Source organism: Penicillium canescens, assembly GCF_028828765.1.
Source record: "Penicillium canescens strain IBT 15451 chromosome Unknown utg000004l_segment0_segment0, whole genome shotgun sequence".
Taxonomy (NCBI): domain Eukaryota; kingdom Fungi; phylum Ascomycota; class Eurotiomycetes; order Eurotiales; family Aspergillaceae; genus Penicillium; species Penicillium canescens.
Window position 1 is genome coordinate 832611 of NW_026703966.1, and position 17925 is coordinate 850535.

General features: G+C 51.0%; 8 protein-coding genes across 8 annotated transcripts; 3 read left to right on the forward strand and 5 right to left on the reverse strand.

Annotated features, from left to right (window-relative positions):
- Window positions 1-664: 664 nt before the first annotated feature.
- On the reverse strand, window positions 665-2472 carry N7446_005659 (uncharacterized protein; the record flags this gene model as incomplete). The annotated part of the gene is made up of 7 exons (XM_058514407.1): window positions 665-781; window positions 843-1052; window positions 1104-1532; window positions 1589-1914; window positions 1979-2086; window positions 2135-2371; window positions 2421-2472. The coding sequence occupies 7 exons, from the start codon at window positions 2470-2472 to the stop codon at window positions 665-667; spliced, it is 1479 nt and encodes a 492-aa protein (XP_058371585.1).
- An 888-nt stretch (window positions 2473-3360) lies between these two features.
- On the reverse strand, window positions 3361-4180 carry N7446_005660 (DASH complex subunit DAM1; the record flags this gene model as incomplete). Its single annotated transcript, XM_058514408.1, has 4 exons — window positions 3361-3571; window positions 3640-3691; window positions 3755-3806; window positions 3869-4180. 4 exons carry the CDS (start codon window positions 4178-4180, stop codon window positions 3361-3363), a joined length of 627 nt encoding a protein of 208 aa, XP_058371586.1.
- A 304-nt stretch (window positions 4181-4484) lies between these two features.
- N7446_005661 (CRAL-TRIO domain-containing protein) lies at window positions 4485-6274 on the forward strand. Its single transcript, XM_058514409.1, has 3 exons — window positions 4485-5597; window positions 5646-5745; window positions 5796-6274. Exons 1-3 carry the CDS (start codon window positions 4521-4523, stop codon window positions 6263-6265), a joined length of 1647 nt encoding a protein of 548 aa, XP_058371587.1. The 5' UTR covers window positions 4485-4520; the 3' UTR covers window positions 6266-6274.
- A 271-nt stretch (window positions 6275-6545) lies between these two features.
- Window positions 6546-7525, reverse strand: N7446_005662 (HIT family protein; the record flags this gene model as incomplete). Its single annotated transcript, XM_058514410.1, has 6 exons — window positions 6546-6653; window positions 6728-6742; window positions 6797-6889; window positions 7067-7135; window positions 7290-7372; window positions 7486-7525. The coding sequence occupies 6 exons, from the start codon at window positions 7523-7525 to the stop codon at window positions 6546-6548; spliced, it is 408 nt and encodes a 135-aa protein (XP_058371588.1).
- Window positions 7526-8681: 1156 nt separating this feature from the next.
- N7446_005663 (complex I NDUFA9 subunit family protein) lies at window positions 8682-10190 on the forward strand (the record flags this gene model as incomplete). Its single annotated transcript, XM_058514411.1, has 8 exons — window positions 8682-8821; window positions 8886-8899; window positions 8951-9013; window positions 9064-9158; window positions 9209-9300; window positions 9347-9488; window positions 9549-9707; window positions 9753-10190. 8 exons carry the CDS (start codon window positions 8682-8684, stop codon window positions 10188-10190), a joined length of 1143 nt encoding a protein of 380 aa, XP_058371589.1.
- A 411-nt stretch (window positions 10191-10601) lies between these two features.
- On the forward strand, window positions 10602-11676 carry N7446_005664 (uroporphyrinogen-III synthase HEM4; the record flags this gene model as incomplete). The annotated part of the gene is made up of 2 exons (XM_058514412.1): window positions 10602-10908; window positions 10976-11676. The coding sequence occupies 2 exons, from the start codon at window positions 10602-10604 to the stop codon at window positions 11674-11676; spliced, it is 1008 nt and encodes a 335-aa protein (XP_058371590.1).
- An 86-nt stretch (window positions 11677-11762) lies between these two features.
- On the reverse strand, window positions 11763-13856 carry N7446_005665 (mitogen-activated protein kinase). The gene is given in 8 exon segments (XM_058514413.1): window positions 11763-11942; window positions 11990-12119; window positions 12134-12336; window positions 12392-12773; window positions 12836-13031; window positions 13077-13210; window positions 13461-13584; window positions 13653-13856. The coding sequence occupies 6 exon segments, from the start codon at window positions 13184-13186 to the stop codon at window positions 11914-11916; spliced, it is 1050 nt and encodes a 349-aa protein (XP_058371591.1). The 5' UTR covers window positions 13187-13210; window positions 13461-13584; window positions 13653-13856; the 3' UTR covers window positions 11763-11913.
- Window positions 13857-14502: 646 nt separating this feature from the next.
- Window positions 14503-17900, reverse strand: N7446_005666 (COPII subunit SEC24; the record flags this gene model as incomplete). Its single annotated transcript, XM_058514414.1, is given in 5 exon segments — window positions 14503-15291; window positions 15352-16587; window positions 16602-16997; window positions 17046-17674; window positions 17792-17900. Coding segments are annotated over 5 exon segments (2946 nt in total), but the record flags the coding sequence as incomplete, so codon positions are not given.
- Window positions 17901-17925: the final 25 nt, after the last annotated feature.

Below are 17925 nucleotides of genomic sequence, written 5' to 3' on the forward strand. Positions count from 1 at the left end.
CAGACGAGCTCAAAAATGGCGTCCTTGAATGTTTTGATGCAATGAAAGATGTCGGAGACGATGTCTCGGATGTGGATTCTTTTTAATTCACTTTGGCTCGAGTGGAGGTTTTGGGGGTTGTTGTGAAGAGTCGTGAAAAACAAGGATGTCATGTTATTCCCGAATCCTGGTTTTTTCCTTATCCTATTTCAATGACGGAATTTTTCTCTGGGATTTTTGTTTCCTCTTTTCTATCAGCTCTGCTTGAGATGGACTTGAGGGATCTGGATGGGGTGGGGATGGAGTATTGCTTGCTCTGTTTCTCTGCCTTGTCTTTGGCTGTGGTTGTAGATTTTGGATTGCACGAGATGGACATTCTAGATGGCTGTGCCTGGTGTCTGGTGTCCGTGCGTGCTGCTTAGTAGGGCTGTAAGCGTTGGTGGGACCGTATACTTGGTCTTTATATTCCCTCAAGGCACGACCTACAGTCGAGAACCGCCTTCTGTAGAACTACACTACACATCAAGGCAAAGTGAGAACAGCATGATCAATTTCATCGATAGTAAACAAGTCCCCAGGTTCTAAGTCTGTACAATGCATCTCAAAAAAGCAGAAAACGCCATCCCATAGTTCCATATTGATCTGCAGTAATTCTGCTGTTAGCCTAACGTCCCATAAGCGTTGCCTATCGTCGCCCATCAGAGCGAACAGAACGAATGCTGTAAAACAAGAGATAAGCATCCTGGCGGAGGACATCGGCAACGCTAGCGACGGTGACCTTGTTGTCATCCATCAATACCCACTAGAAATGAGTATATTAGCATAAGCACATATCAGAAAAAGCAGTTGAATGTATGACAAACCTTGTCACCTCCAAGACGAGTGTAGGCAAAGTAATGACCAGTATCCATTGTCCCTTGGTGAACGATGACGGTCGAGAGATCGTAAATGTACTTGGACATATCAACAGGCTGGTTATCCTTCTTAACGGTGTAGGGCAGCATGTTGACAGTCAAGGGGAAATCAATGTGGCCATCCACCTTCTCAGATGAGGCCGAGGTGTGCTCATAGCGCTATAAAAGTTTAGAATGTGGGTGTGAGAGGGCCAATGGTATGATACGAACCTTCAGCTGCATGCATAGGATAACAGGCAGCTTGCGAATCTGCAGACGCTTGGATGCGCGCTGGGGGGTATTTCCGCATTTCTCGCAGTGGTAAGCTGCATCTGCGTGGAGGTCTTCGGGAGCAGTGAAACTCTCGAGACAGCCAATCAGAGTAGCAGTAGAAGAAGTAGTCGCGCGACCTAGCTTGCGCTTCTTGTTCTGGAGCTGGATGTCAAGACTGAGATCGGCCATTGGGTCGTGGGTGTTAGTTGTCTGGCCGCATTTGTGGCACATGACGCTGCTGCGTAGCTCGCCGTAGAACATCTGATGGAAGAAACAGGTGCATTTCTTGTCGTAGCTCTCAGCGTGGCCGGGCGTGCAGGAGTGGAGACCGTTGACTAGGAACTGAAAGTATTCGTGTGCATCTTGCTGGCGGTATCCAGCCATTTCCTGGGAGTAAAAAAGTTAGCTGGTTGTTCTATTCGCTCATCTGAATGTCGACATACCTTGGACGCATCCCAACCGTAATAAAGGAGCGTAGCAGCTGAGACGGCCTCGGCTCTCTCGCCGCTGTTGAAATCGGTGAATACCTCGGTGGTCGCACAGGCGAGACAGGATGGCCTCTGGCACGTGTGGACATCATGACCACCTGCCAGGAAATAGGCATTGAGACTCGGGTCGTGAAGAAGGGCTTGGAGGATGACGGCTTGATAGCAGGTCTGTCCCATGTTCCATACGCCACGAGCGCCTCGTTTCATGCATGGATTCTTGTAAGCGTTGTTCTTGACATAGACCTCGGAGGCCGAGTCCTCGGCCCAAATCGCTCGACCTTCTATCAGACGTCAATTTCTGAGAAACACAATGTACTGGGTATTGCGGAATTGCCTGGAACTCACCACCAATTTCAAACTTTCCGGACGGACCACGGATTCTGTCCAGGCCATGGTCATAGATGAAATCTTTGCAGCTCTCACAGAAGACATAGCGGCTGCGAGATTCCATGTCTGGTGTGTATTAGCAATGAACAACATTGAAAGATGATGCCAGCATACAAAATTGATGTCCAGTGTCTGCGGTATGCGCCTTTCGTTTGGTGCCCAAGCAAATCTCTGAGCAGCTCAAGCAGTGGTATTTTGGCTTCAGAGACTCGACGGTTCGAAGACCAGTGGTTGGTACAGCAACCGTCTCGGTCTTGGAGTACGGAGCCAGCATTTTGTCATGCTTACGAAACTCATTCTTGAACTGGACAGCAGTCTTCTCGTCCTTGGAGAGGAAGGCCGCAAGATGTTCTATCAGAAGTCAGCGTGAAAAAGGAGCAATGCCAGTTCCAGTGCTTACCGCAGCCGAATGCTGCTTCGGAGAGAATTTGCACAGAATCGAGAGTCGCCATATTGGAAGAGACGATCAGGCACTAGAGGGCAAGTGGAAGAAAGGAATGGAAAAGATGAAAAGATGGTGGGAAAGAGATGATAAGGACGAGATTCAGGTGTAGAAAACAAGTGACAATGCAATGGCACAATGCAAATAGGGCCAACCTAAGCTCCCTCTATTCAGAGGCGCTTCGGAGGTTGAATGCGAAGATCCAAGGGAGAGGCTGGATCAGAAGCAACCAGGTACAGCCTCAAGGACTCCCCCTGAATAGGGCCAGCATTGCAGCTATAAGAACAATGTCAGCTGCGATCAATACAATGTAGACCAAAACGGCTCACGATGGCAAACGAAGGAGAGACAATAGCCGAATGAATAGCGGATTTGTAGTCCACACGTCACAAATCACTTGACTTGGGCTAATGGCACAGTCTATTCAACCTATTCAACAATAGACAGCTTGCGCAATGGATGTCTCTGGTTCTTCGTACTTGGATGATTGTCGGAGGTTGCGGGCGGTGGTTTTTCGCCCCTCCGATTTACCGCCGGAGATTGGCAGAAGTGTCCATCTATACATGACATGCATACTTACAGTAGTCTATATGCTATTTGACTCTGCGCTTACATGGAGCCTCTGTTTCATGTTGTACAACCTGTCGCGCTTACATGGTATGTGGCTTAATAATGTTTATCTCTCCATGTGGGAATCATAAGCTTGTAGATACAGGAGGTTCTCTAGATAGTCCCATCCGAGCATAGCTCAGGTCCAATATAAAAGACCAATAGTCAATAGTCTATCGCGACGGAGCGATAGGCTATCACCTAAGCTGGCGCATGGCCTGTCGCATGGACGAATGCGCTATGCTGCGACGTCTCTGGGTATGGGCACTTCTCATCATAAAGACACTCTTTACCTCGTCCCAGTCCCCCTTCCCCGAGGCAGCGCACTCGGTCGAGCACCGCGCGCAGCACCGCGCGCAGTCCCTCTGGTTGTGTACCGACTATTCGCCCCTCCGCGGGCAGTACCTCGCGACGCGACGCGCCCAGCTGCACTGTACTTGGAGGTCGGTTTAGAGGAGACAGTGCTCGGGGGATTCTCAACAAAGGTCGTATCGGTAGTCCTGCAAGGCAAGAATAGTCAGCAAGTGTTATCCAATATGAGCATCGTCCAGCTCAACGGCCAACCCACATAAAAGTCATCTCGCCATCATCAGCCGGTCGCGTAGGCTCTGCTTCCTCCTCTAGAGAATCGATTAGCAAGACTGCATCATGGATCATGGATATAGTTCTTATTCCTTTAATACCTTTCTCTTCTTCCTGTTGTTTAGCTCTCTTAAAGGAATCGGCAATGGGCGCCTATTCAATGAATCAGTACCAGTCGCGCATTATTCCCCCGTTATACGCGTCTTCAATCATACCTCTGGGAAATCAACACAGAAGGCATTCATATTCAATCCGTAGAGGAAACTGGCGAAGCTCTCGCTGAAGCGCGTCAGGCTCTCGTGCATCAGCTGCAGGTGCATGAAATTGGCCTCCAGATCTGCCATGGAGTCGGCCAGCTCGGCGAATTGTGGTTCCAAGGCATTTATGGCAGGTTGTGTGTATCCTGCGGTGCCGATGCTGTTTCCATATCCATGTGCTTCTCGTAGTGAAGAGCGCGAGCTTGGGCGAAGAGGGGTTGTTGGTCGTGATGAGGGCCGAGGGCGCGAGGTTGATCGTGGTCGGTCCATTGTGTGTTTATGTGAGTTGAGAGGTTGTTGGCTAAGCAGATCGAGGATCTTTTCGTATGGAGGAGGAGAGCGAGGCAATTTGATTATCGGACTTGGTGATTTGCGGAGGGGAGTGTTGATCTCCGGGTTGGGCACACGCGACACTTTTAATGTTAACTATAACGTTAAGTCGATCGATGGACTCCATAGTAATTAAATGAGGTATAAGGAGAAGTTCATAGTAATTGATTTGTAGTTTGTTAGGCGAAGATCTTCCCCGCATCGTCATCTTCATTTGCCTCCTTGGTTCTTCTTCTCTCGCACTGTTCCGTCTACACACTTCACCACAACCACCCTGCATATGCGTGCTGGCTCGACTCTCTGCCGTCTCTATTCCTCGGCCAAACCCTTCCCTCGACGTTCATTTCGATCCTACTCCACATACCGGACAGAACCCAGGAAGGCCGCGTCTTTTTGGACCCTCTCGTTCACCCTTCTAGCAGTTGGAGGAGGCGCCTGGCTCCAGGACAAATACTACAACAGCCCAAAGTCAACAGAAGCTCCCTCGCCTCGGCTTCCTCGACAAAACCAATCCCTGAACTTCCTCGGTGTAATTGATACCCTCGAAACGATGCCTGCCGAGCCAGCGCCCGGAACAGTCGGGAACCTCACGCCAGAGCAAGAGGTCAAGCTGAAGGAATTCTGGGTCCTAACCCTGAAAGTCTTCGGTCTAAACCTGGGAGACATCGAAGCCCCAAGCCGCCAGTCGACCAGCGAACCCACCGCCCCCAGTCCGGCGCCGGATAAAAAGAAATCCAAAGGCAAATGGTCACTCTGGGGCAGCCGCGATGAAGATGACAGCAAAAGCGCCACCCCAGAGAGTGGCGCCTCCCCAATCATCGCACCAGAAGGCGACGACAAGTACGGCCAGTCAAAGGAATACAAGCAAGCACTGGAAGACATGAAACCAGAAGAGATCCGCACAGCATTCTGGAGCATGGTCAAAGGCGACAACCCGGACTCGCTGCTCCTCCGATTCCTGCGTGCGCGCAAGTGGGACACGAAGAAGGCGCTCGTGATGCTGATTTCGACGATGCGCTGGCGACTGCAGGAGATGCATGTCGACGACGATATCATGTTCAATGGCGAGGCGCTTGCGCTGAAGCAGTCGCAGGGCTCTGACCCAAAGGAGAAGAAGAAGGGTGATGATTTCTTGACGCAGATGCGTCTTGGCAAGAGTTTCTTGCATGGTGTTGATCGGGCTGGTCGGCCTATTTGTGTTGTGAGGGTTCGTTTGCATAAGGCTGGTGATCAGGATAATGAGGGCCTTGAGCGGTTTACCGTTTATACGATTGAGACTGCGCGCTTGTTGCTTGCTCCGCCCATTGAGACTGCTACTATTGTCTTTGATATGACTGACTTTGGTATTGCGAATATGGTATGATTCCTGCTCTGTTGGTTCGTCACTTGTACTAACCTTGTCTAGGATTATGCTCCTGTGAAGTTCATGATCAAGTGCTTTGAGGCCAACTACCCCGAATCCCTCGGAACAGTTCTCATTCACAAGGCACCCTGGCTCTTCTCGAGTTCGTACCCCTCCTTCATACAGCTCATTTCTATTCTAACATTACCACAGGCATCTGGAGCGTAATCAAGGGCTGGCTCGACCCAGTTGTCGCAGCCAAAATCCACTTCACCAAAAACCGCCAGGATCTCGAAAAGTTCATCCACCCCAGCCAAATCATGAAGGAACTCGAAGGTGACGAAGACTGGGAATATAAGTACGTCGAGATCCAGGGCGAGGAGAACCCCAAGATGGCCGACAAGGAAACGCGCGACTCGCTGTTGGCCGAGCGTCAACAGCTGGCCAAGGAGATTCAGGATACCACGATCGAGTGGATCCGCGCCAGCTTCAAGAAGGAGACTACCGCTGTCTCTGCTGCTGAGGAGAAGCGCAATGGGTTGGTTGAGCAGCTCCGGAAGCAGTACTGGGCTATCGACCCGTATGTGCGGGCTCGTTCCTTGTATGATCGCACTGGTATTGTGAAGGGTGATGGGAAGATTGAGTTCTATCCCAGTGCTGAGAAGAAGGACGGGCCTGCGTAAGTTCGGTTTGATTTGGTATTTGGTTTTGATGGTCATGTTGTCTCCGATTTTGGTCATGTTTGATATTTAGAATCTGGTTGGCATTTTGTAGTATATACAGATACAGATATGGGTTTTGGGTAACCGGCTAGAGAATATACAATAGTTTTGGTTAATTTATCGGGGTCGTAAATGACGAGTGGGTTCAATTGACTGTATTGGTTCATTGGACATCTAGGAACTGGGATAAAACGGTTCCATTTCGTCATTGGCTTTTACCTTGATGTCCAAAAAGAGCACATTACATCTTCGACTTGATCTCCTCGTGGAGAGCCTTGAGCTTGTCCATATCTGTTGCCTGGGTGGGCCAGCCAATGCCCAAACCCTCCTCCTCGTTGGGCTTTGGGATCTAAATATCTCGTTAGTACATAACGGCCATCTCCAAGCTCCAAAGGAAGCATTTATCTTATGAATATAACATACCATGTGGAAGTGAACCTAAACCAGAAGCATCAGCACTATACAATATCAAAGAGGGCAATTCAAACTTACATGATCAACAACCTGGTGCGCAATCCGGCCATTGTTCTGCAGGATATTGAAATCAACGGCACCACTAGCCTTGGCAATCTTCTTTGCAACGGGCTGTATAAAATCCGGTCAGCAATTTATTCTCCGGCGTCTAGCGTCTCGTCCCAGGGACCTTGGGGGACATCCAAGACCCCAGTGATGTAACCCCGCGTCAATCACGAGCAGAGCTTGGAAACATAAACCTCCTCTCTCCTTTTCACATTATCCGGGTTTATGATCCGATGCACTTACCAGAATCTCAACCAGGTCTTCGTCGGGGAGATCAGTCAGTTTAGCGCCGTGGAACTTGGGAATGACGAGCTATCATCCTGTCAGTTTGATATTCCTCATCTCTACTCTATATCCTGTGAGCGACAATGGAGAAACTGAGTCACGAGTCTGGATGACAGACGCGCATCGGTTTCACCAGGAACGCAGTGAATGCGGATGCGGGGGAAGGAAAGGGAGTTCGCACCGCATGGCCACGGCTCAGTGGCTGGATATCGAGGAAAGCAAAGACCTTTTCACTCTCGAAGAGCTTTAAGGAAGGGATATCACCTATACAACGGGGGAGGTGTCAGTCAATCACTTGAACAGGTATGACGTCTCTTCTCGTCCACGGTGAGGATGCGCGAACGCAGACTCGTGAGCGGTGATGGGATTAGACATACCCTTGATGATTTTGCAGAAGATACAGGCGGCAGAGGACATGGTGAATTGATACGGTATAAGAGGGAACAGTGGAAATGAAGTAACGTTATTGTTGTCTACCTAGGTAGGTTGTGAGCTGTCGGGCGGTAGCTAAGCTGATTATGCGGGGTCAAATAAAATAAATAATTCGCGCGAAGCTCGACTCGAACATCGACCGGCTACTGTGGGGCACTGCCTAATTTGGAAAACCAGGCTGTTAAGTAGGTCAATAGGGAACGTTACCTGAGGAGTGGGACAAGCTAGTTCAGAACTCATTTCTTGCCTTTTACCAGAGATGACCGTGGTTTGCCCACAAAACTCCTCTTAACAATCTTTGGAACCACAACGCGACAAAGCCGTCGTTTTTTTATTTTTGTCGATTTTATTTTGTTACCAAGATAGATCTTAATCTGCTACTTTCTGTCAATTTACTTGTTTTGGTTGGGGCTGCAGCCGGATGGTTTGAGGTGCGTGTGTCTAGTAGATGCGTGCCCATATGTGAATGGATAGTTTCCTGTCATGACTGGACTAGTTGTTCTGCTGCAGGATATGCTCTCCTGTCATTCTGTTAGCTGAACGAGATTCTAAAGAAGGATCAATCTATTGGAACAGAATTAGGGGATCATAACATCTAAGACCTGTATACTCTGTACATTGTCAATATATAGATATACCTCCCTAGTAGGCAGTGAACCACCCAGATCTCCAAATACCTAGATGTATATCGATGATATTACATAGCAGTAAGCTAAGAAGCTCCAATGGCACTGTCTAACCCGATAGAAAGCCGTGTGGATGGAGTGAACCCATATTGATATATAGCAGAGCATAGTAAAGCTGGGGAATATCCAATCACAGGCCCCGTGTTGTCAGATCATAATAGTCATTTCACCAACAGAGACACCACAAGGAGAAAATACACAAATTGAGCAGACCGAACACATTGTAACACCATAAAAAACCCCTATACACAATCTCAAATCAATTGAAGCTGGATTGAACCTGAATTGCTGCTGGTCCAGAAACAAAGTGTGCATTCCGAATCAGGACTAGCGCAATAGTCCCGTGTGGTTCTTCCGACTCGACGCTGCGAAAGCCCATCGCACATCACCACGCCCTTCTTGGCAACACTCCGCTCCAATTCGCTGGTCTCGAGAGATACACTTCATAAGAGACCATGCAGAAGTCCCGTACCATCAACTCTGCCCTAGCCCGGCCATTCGCGCCCCGGGTTCAGGTTCAGTTCCAGCGCCGCAGCCTCCAGGATGTAGCCATCACCCGCACTGGCAAGCCGCTGGTGAAGGTCCAGGGTGGCCGGTAAGTGATCAATTGAAGCTGAGAAGGTCTATTGTTCTTGCTTGCTAACGCATTATCTGTATAGATCCTCGCTTGGAGGTAGCTAGCCTTCCCACTTTGATCCTCGGCCCATTGCTCACTCGTTTCTAGGTCACACTGCGACCGTCTTCGGTGCCACTGGTTTCCTTGGTCGTTACATTGTCAACAAGCTCGGTAGGTTGAGGCTGCAATATCGCAATTGGATCGTGACTGATGGCCCGCAGCTCGCCAGGGATGCACCGTTGTCGTTCCTTACCGTGAGGAGATGGCGAAGAGACACTTGAAGGTCACTGGTGATCTTGGCCGTGTTGTGTTCATGGTATGAGCTTGCTTGTATGCGTGCTTGGAGGAAGTATCTAACTGTTGTAGGAATACGACCTGCGCAACACCCAGTCCATCGAGGAGAGCGTTCGTCACTCCGACATTGTCTACAACCTTGTCGGCCGCCAATACCCCACCAAGTTAGTGAATTAGTATATATCGCTGAATAGCTGCTGACGATTTCAGGAACTTCACCTACGAGGATGTCCATGTCGACGGTGTTGAGCGCATCGCGGATGCCGTCGCTAAGTACGATGTCGACCGCTTCGTTCACGTTTCCTCCTACAATGCCCGCCGGGACTCGCCCTCCGAGTACTTCGCTACCAAGGTCAGTGATATGCGGAAGGTCCGAACAAGGAACCCCCGAGCAAGAGACTAATGAATACAGGCCTGGGGTGAGGAGGTCGCCCGCAACATCTACCCCGAGACCACCATCGTCCGTCCCGCTCCCATGTTCGGTTTCGAGGACAACCTCCTCCACAAGCTGGCCAAGGTTGGCAACGTCTTCACTGCCAACCACATGCAGGAGCGCTACTGGCCCGTCCACGTAAGACAGTCCCAACAGCACTAAATGACCAACTAACATATCTAGGCCATCGACGTCGGAACCGCTCTGGAGCGCATGCTGCACGACGACACCACCGCCGGTCAAACATTCGAGCTGTATGGACCCAAGAACTACTCGACCGCCGAGATCGCTGAGCTGGTCGACCGCGAGATCATCAAGAAGCGCCGTCACATCAACGTCCCCAAGCCCATCCTCAAGCCCCTCGCCCACTACCTCAACAAGTATCTCTGGTGGCACACCATGTCCGCTGACGAGGTGGAGCGCGAGTTCCTCGACCAGGAGATCGACCCCACAGCCAAGACCTTCAAGGACCTGGGCATGGAGGAGACTGCCGACCTGGCCAACCTGACCTTCCACTACCTACAGGGCTACCGCAGTGCTTCTTACTATGACCTTCCTCCCGCCACGGAGCGTGAGGCTCGTGAGGAAAAGAAGTACCTGCACGTGCTGGACGATCAGTAGTTTGTGTTTTTAATGTGTATATAAGCCGATTCCTAGACTCAATCTGATTTCCTTGTGTTTGGAGTGGTTCGGTAGATTAGCAGACCCTGCCTTCATACGGATTGCAGGGGCCAATGCCTTGTCATCCCTATGGCGTTCGCAAGGACTGATCCCAGACTTAGTTGCTTTCATCCCACTATCGAATATCAGTCCAGCAAAGTTGAACTAGATGAGGATATAGTAGTTGCGCACAACTCCATTGCATAAAGCAATACCCAATTAGCAACAGCCAGCAACATACACATACAACAGTCTCTACAATGTCCAAAGAGAACCAATCAAAGACCAGGTAACATGAACCTCGGAGTCTCCCCGCAACCGATAAGATATCCAACCTCCCATTTTCAACTTCACAACTCCAACACTCACACGATGCCCCCAATTCTCCTCCTAAAAACGAGGTCCTCTCCTCACGACGGCTACGAAGAACTCTTCTCACAGAACTATGAACCAACCTTCGTCCCCGTCCTCGAACACCGCTTCCACACGGAGAACTTGAACAAAGTGCGGGACCTGTTTGTCTCTGGCGCATTCGGGGATACCACCCCCAACGACCAAATCAATGGCAATGACAATGGCAATGGAACAGAACATAAGAACCGAAAATACGGCGGTCTAATCTTCACCAGTCAGCGCGCCGTGGAAGGATTCGCAAAGATGATCGAAGATGAGAAAGACAGTAAGGACTACAACCCCCGAGTCTCAATATATAGAATATATACTAAACCACACTCTAAATCAAACAGCAACATTCAACATCCCCGCAACCCAACCCCCATTAATCCTCTACACAGTCGGACCAGCCACAGCCCGCAGCCTAACAACCCTCCGCAACAAACACCTCCCAAACGCAACGATCTACGGTGCCGATGCAGGCACGGGTGAGAATCTGGGGCATATGATCCTTGAGCATTATAATGCGTTATATCCTGCTTGTGCCTCCGCCTCGACGTCTAATTCCAAACCAGCGCTCCTCTTCCTCGTCGGTGAGGTTCGGAGAGATATCATTCCCAAGACATTGATGAATCCCGAACTTGCGGGTAGGAGGATTGGAGTTGAGGAATTGGTTGTTTATGAGACTGGGGTTATGGGGTCCTTTGAGGGGTCCTTTGGAGGTTGTTTACAGAGGATTCGAGATCAGGACCGAGATCGGGGTTTTGGTGTGGTGAAGAGGGAGAATGTGATTTGGGTAGTGGTGTTTTCGCCCACGGGGTGTGAGGCTATGTTACGGGTTCTGGAATTAGGGCCTTTCTCTTCTTCCGGGTCTGCATCTGCATCTAGGGATATGGAAGAGAAGGCAGGACGACGGGTCTTTGTTGCTACGATTGGACCCACGACGAGGGATCATCTACGACAGGAATTCGGGTTTGAGGCGCATGTTTGCGCGCCGAAGCCTAGTCCTGAGGGTGTTGCGGAGGGGATTGAGAGATTTATGAGTGAGTTGTGAGGGTTTGTGCTAGATTACTCAGTGGAGTTATGTATATATTGCAGAGAGCACGTATGAGTAAAGATGTAACTTATTATAAGGATACGCTTACATGGATACGGTTACTTGAATGATCATATTGGGAGTGGCCCTGCTACCTCTAACATGATATCAAATTACACGCCTCAAGTCAAAGTGCGTGCACAATAGAATAGAATGACTCTGACATACTCGATAGATCGATTCGAATAACCGAATTTACCGCATGATTTCCTCGTAGATCAAGACTAAATAGGTTAGTACATATAAAGAAACGAAAATTATCCAGACTCACCCTTCAACTGCTCCTTGCTCAGCGCATCCTTGTTCTTGTCGAAATCAAAGAATCCATCGGGAATAGGTGGCGCAGTTGGCTCATCATCGGGATCGTGGTATGGTTCGAGGTAGGGATGGCGCAGGGCATCCTCGACGGAGATACGCTTGGCTGGGTTGAAGGCGAGTAGTTTCTCGAGCAGGTCCAATGCCAGGTCGTTGCTCTTGGGGAAGAGGGCGCGGAAGGGAATCTTCTTCTTAAAGGGGAGGAGCGGATGTATTCACGGGCACGGCGGGATTTGATGCCGTAGTAATCTTCCATAGTGGGTGTGCCGAGGACGTCCAGGATAAGGGTCAACTGGTGGTGATCTGGAGAGGGTTAGTTATGCTTCAGTTGAGGAATGGGGTTATGTCTGAAGCATACAATCCTTTCCAGGGAATAGAGGCTTCCCGCTCAGCATCTCGGCCAATATGCAGCCGACACTCCACACGTCAATGGCCTTGGTGTATTCCTTGAATGTCAACATGATTTCGGGCGCACGGTACCAGCGCGTAGCCACATATTCTGTCATGAATCCGGAATTGTCGTCGGTGGAAGCGGCCGAACGTGCCAGACCGAAGTCGCAGACTTTCAAATCGCAATTGGCGTTGAGCAGGAGGTTGGAGGGCTTGAGGTCTCGGTGGAGAACGTTGGCGGAGTGCATAGCTTTGAGAGCTCGCAGGGTCTGGTAGATGAAGTATTGGCAGTGGTCGTCGGAGAGATCTTGTGTGCGGATAACGCGATGCATGTCCGTTTCCATCAGCTCCTACAGGTTAAAATTAGCACCGATCTTCACGCATGCATCTTTTCTTGATCGCTCGGCCGTACTTGAATCAGATAAACTTCGTTGAATCCCTCGTAGTTGCGGGGTCGTTGAATGTCCAGGATGGAGATAATGTTTTCGTGGTTAAAGTATCGCAGCAGCTTCATTTCTCGCAGTGTACGCAGGCAGAACATGGAGTGGTCGAATGGTGTGATCTTCTTGATGGCAACCTTCTGACCCGAGGGCTTATGAATGGCAGAGCTAAATATGTCAGAGGAGCTGTGTAGAGAAACTCGCACCACTTACCAAACAACTCCGTAGGCACCTTCGCCAATGACATCTTGGATTTCATATTGATCGGATACATTGAAGGAGATCTTTCGAGATCCTCCCGCGGGAGGGTTCTGCTGTCCCATGTCGACTGGGTTAGAACGCTGAGGCTGAGGCGTTTGTGTATTAGCTTCAAGGTCTTCAGGGAACATCCATAGGAATCGGAGCAAGAAACGACGTAAACAATCCATGGGAAACGAAATGGGGGCCGGGGAAAGGAACCAAGGTTGATGCGGGGCACACGAACGGGGCAGTCGCATCGAAATCCAAGCAATGGTAAAAAACAGTCTCGAGCTCAAGACTTGAGCTCGGTAGCGCGAAGCAAGCAAACGCAGAAGGAAACCGATGGACAAGTCTTACTTTCGTTTGCGCAAGTAAATTGGCGCTCAAGCTCTAAGGCGACAGTGTAGAGAAGAGAAGCAGAGGAATATGACAATATGACCGGTAGGTGTCCAGATTCCGAGAGACCGGGAAGCTCACAGGTCTAAGAACGTGGCATGGTTAGTGAGATTCAGCCAAGACGCTTCAAGCGAGGGTCATGCGGATCCTTACAGAAATGTGGAAGAGGGAGATGGAGAGACCGAGACAGGAGAGAGACAGAAGAAAGGAAGTGAAGCTGGAGAAACAACTCACGGGTAAGGATAGTGGGGCAAGAGCTGTGGAGGCTAAGACAATTTGGAATTAATGAACCCGGATGAGTACTAGTAGACGGAGTAGGGTAAAAGTACGGAGTAGTAGGGGGAGAGGTAGATATTGAGAGAGAGAGAGATGCTAAAGAAAGATATTAAGATCTAAGAAGTTGATGTTATCCCCCTGAACCTTGGGTCACCTCTCCCCACCTGAGGGGTACTTGAGGGGTACTTGACTGGCCTGGCCAACCCATACACAAAGGCCAAGTAGTCTGCAGGTACACCCCCGCCACAGCGCCAAAGTCTTCTTGTCGCATCACATTTGGCCCGGTTTCAGGGCGCTACTGCGTGGGAGACGAAACTTGTCACAATCACAACTCTGGCAGTAGGACTCTGATTGGAGCATAGTGTGGTTTCACTAGTCTCAAGGGGAACCCCACTGATTGGATTTGAGGCAACTATTAGAGGCACTAAGACCCATGTAAAACAGTCTATGTTACGGATAGGGGCTAAAAATGATCAAAATATAATTTATATATTAAAAAATTGCCAGCGACGAGGTTCGAACTCGCGCGGGTTGCCCCACCAGGGTTTTTATTCCGAGGAATCTTAAATCTGGCACCTTAAACCACTCGGTCACACTGGCCAGAATAGGGTTATTTTCCATTTTTAACCTCATCACTTAGGCTCTGGGAGGCTGAAAAAGGTACTATCTCCACTATTTACGGATACTCAATGGATACTACGAAGAATACGGGGAGTACAAGGAGACACACTCATAAAAACTCATTGACTCTTAGATAATCCCAGAGCGTGTACAGCAGGCTATAACCCCACCATCTACTAGATAAATCCAAACATGCCACTCAATTTTCCCAAGGTGATGGTACAGGGACTCGGCGATATGGCATTGCATAGGGCGGACGACATTACTGCACGACCTGATCTCATCGTCAGTGCTGGCTGACACCGCCAGAGCAAAGGACTCAAACCTTCTCCTGCAAGGAACCCATCCACTGGTCCAGGCTGACGCTCTGGTCGGCACGGTCCTCGACCAGCATGGTGAGCGCCCAGAGGCGCAGACCCGGCTCGCCGTCTTCCCGCACCACATACAGGTGCGGCACGATCATGCTGCCCACACCCTTGGCCCGATGGTCCCGGCTCTTTTCCACCACGGCCCGCACGCGCTGGCTGAACTCGTTTTCCACGTCGGGGAGAAGCTGCTTGCCCACCCTCAGCTGCGTCTTGTCGGGCACACCAAAGACGTCCTCGATGAGCTGGGGAACGGCGTCGCGGCCAACCCAGAGGAACTGGGTTTGGCCATCGTCGATGAGGTACAGGCCGTAGGGAACGATGCGGCCGGAGGACAGGTTGACGGCAGGGGGGAGGACGATCTCGCCAGTCTGCTCGTCGGGCACACCGGCGTTGTCGGGCATGTCATGGAGGGAGTACATCCGAGGGTAGATGTATTGAATGAGGAGCGGCAATGGCAAGGTCGACAAGAGACAGAGTGCTGCGGAGCGCATATCCGTCGGAATCTGGGCAGACTTGCGAAGACCAAGCTAAAAAAAAAAAAAAAGGTCAGTATAGGAATATAATGGGAGATGGGGCAAGAAACTCACATTCTTCATCATTGCAAGGAAAAGGACGGGCAAGGCTCTCAGGTTGGCAGGGAACTGGAGGCCACCGCCGCTGACGCTTCCACCGGCGAGCTCCTTGCGGTATGTCTGCAACAGCTCCACCATCTTAGCCTGGAGAGCTTCGCGAGCAGGCTCGAGGCCGCTGCTCAATGTGCGCTCGACGGCCTTGTGACTGAAGAATGTAGCGATGGCCTGTTGGTCGGCCGAGGCGTAGATATCTGCCAGGTTGGTGGTTGTGGGCAGGGCGAGGGTCAACACACGAATACGACGTTCACCGTTGCAGGTAGTGTGGAGGACAGCTGCCTGCATGCAGACGACGGGTTTCGTGACAGTCTCATCAATGGCCACCTCGACCACGTAGGCCTGGTCACGAGGGAAGGCCGGGAAGGCACAGAGATCCGAGCTACGGTTGAAGAAGTTACCATAGAAGGTGCTCATGCGCAGACCTGTAGTAGCACGCACACGGAGAACAGCCTCCAAGCCGATCTCCGAAGACAGGTAATCGGAGAATTCACGGGCGTACTTCATGGCATCCTCCTTCCGTGCAGCACTCCAGCCAGGGTAGAAGTAGGTTTGACCACCAGTATAGCGGGGCAAGTTGCTCAGAGATGCCACATCCTGGTATTGGGATGAGAAGAGGAACATGTCCACGGAAACCTGTGCCTTGGAGCATTCGACTGCAAAGCTCTTGTAGAAAGAGTTTCCTGTTTGGAGCAGACTTGACTCTTTGCTGGTGCCCAGCACCTTCTTGTCTTCTCTCATTGTGAGCGCTCCGTGACCGATGTTAGGCAATGACGCACTCAAAACAGTCATCTTTCCTCCAACAGGAGAGATCAACTTATAACCGGCGCGCAATGCCGAGCCCATGGCGCAGCTGTTGTTCTGGGTGTTCTGGAACATTTCCTGCAGCTTGTCAAGGAACACCTCAATGTTCTCCCGACATTCGCTCAGCGTCACCAGGAGATCACCGGGGATTGGGAGGAAAGGTTCATCCAGGTCACTGACAACCAACATCCGGGGATCCGAGGTCTCTGAGTTGTCCCGAGGGATGCTGAAGTAGTGCAAGCTTGAGTCCACTGCAATGAAGCCGAGGCGTGTCCGCCTGTCTGCGTTGGGAATGCGGTCGAGACTCTCCTTAATGGTGCGTGCGGTGGTTGCCAAAAGACCGCTGGTCACAGATGAATAGCTCACATCGATCAGGAAAAGGTAGACGAGGGGCTGCGGGGGCGGACCATATATTCTTGCGGCGCGACGAATTCCACCATGCTGTGATTGAGGTCGGGGCGCAGCGCACGATCAGCAGGCTTCTGCAGTGTAGAATCCCAATCAAAGGCCTGGGGCACATCGTTTGTCAAGTTGCACATGTTACAACGCCAGCGGTGGCCATGGTCGAGGAAGGTAACAAAGGGGTTGATATAGGAACGGCAGCGACGGCATCGTGAGATCACTTGGTCGGGAATCACAGGAATGGGGTCCTCGGCGTCGTGAAGAGAAGCGTAGGGTTGGATGACGAGAGCGAAAGGCAACTTGGATTTCTTCAGGAGAGAATTAGTTGTCGGCACTGCGTTCAGCGTAGAGCGCATATATTTCGTAGGGCAGTTAGCTTCGGGAGACGGGTAAACGCTAGTCTGTCAATTGTCAGCATCTCGACCGTTTGCACATGACACGTAACATACTCCCGGGGGCAAGATAATTGGCGGAGGAGGGTAGTCCAGTTCAGCAACATTGAATGGCTGAGACCGAAGGTCTGTCGGATAAAGCTGGTTGAGCTGGACTTGGGGTCGCATAGGGGCTTGGGCCACGGGTTGCGGGGGTGGCATGTGGTGCGGCTCGACCATGCCCATTGCGCCGAACTGCTGTGTCATCTGCGAGACATCAGGAACAGCAGGCGCACCGTATGCTGGTGCTGCGGCCTGCATCTGGCTAGGGTCTGCACCGTAGACGGGTTGCTGGTATCCCGCGGCCTGTGGCTGTTGAGGGTAAGCTGCGTAGGCACCCCCGGCCGTGGGCTGTCCACCAAGCGCAGCATTGGCTCCGGAACCGAAGTCAAACGCTTCGCCAGCGTATGCTCTCTTCTTTTTCCACCAGCTGCGTGTGGAGGCGCACCTTGCCCAGGGACCGGGGACTGTGTGGGTTCCGGGGTACCGTAGGCGGGTTGGCCATACCCTTCCTGGGGAGGATAACCCCCTTGTGGTGCTGCCATAGAGGTCGAATAGGGTGTGTGAAGGTTGACTGGAAGTTTGGGGAGAAGGAAAGATCGCACCCGGCACGGACTCGGGTTGTTGATACGAGGTGGTTACAGCTCCTGGACCCCCACAATCAGTTTTTCGTCGACCAAACAACTTTGGAGGGAGAACAGCTTACTCACAGGAAAAGCTGCACCGGCAAAAACAGCGAGAAAGGGACGTGACAAGAGGCTCACCAAAAGAAGCCAAGGGAGTGTGGGAGAGGCGGTGATGGTTTACGGTGGCCTTTAGGTTGTGTTGCTCCAGCCAATCACAGGCCAGGTACCATGTGACGAGGTGATGTTGACTACACAATTCTATAGTTCAGCTC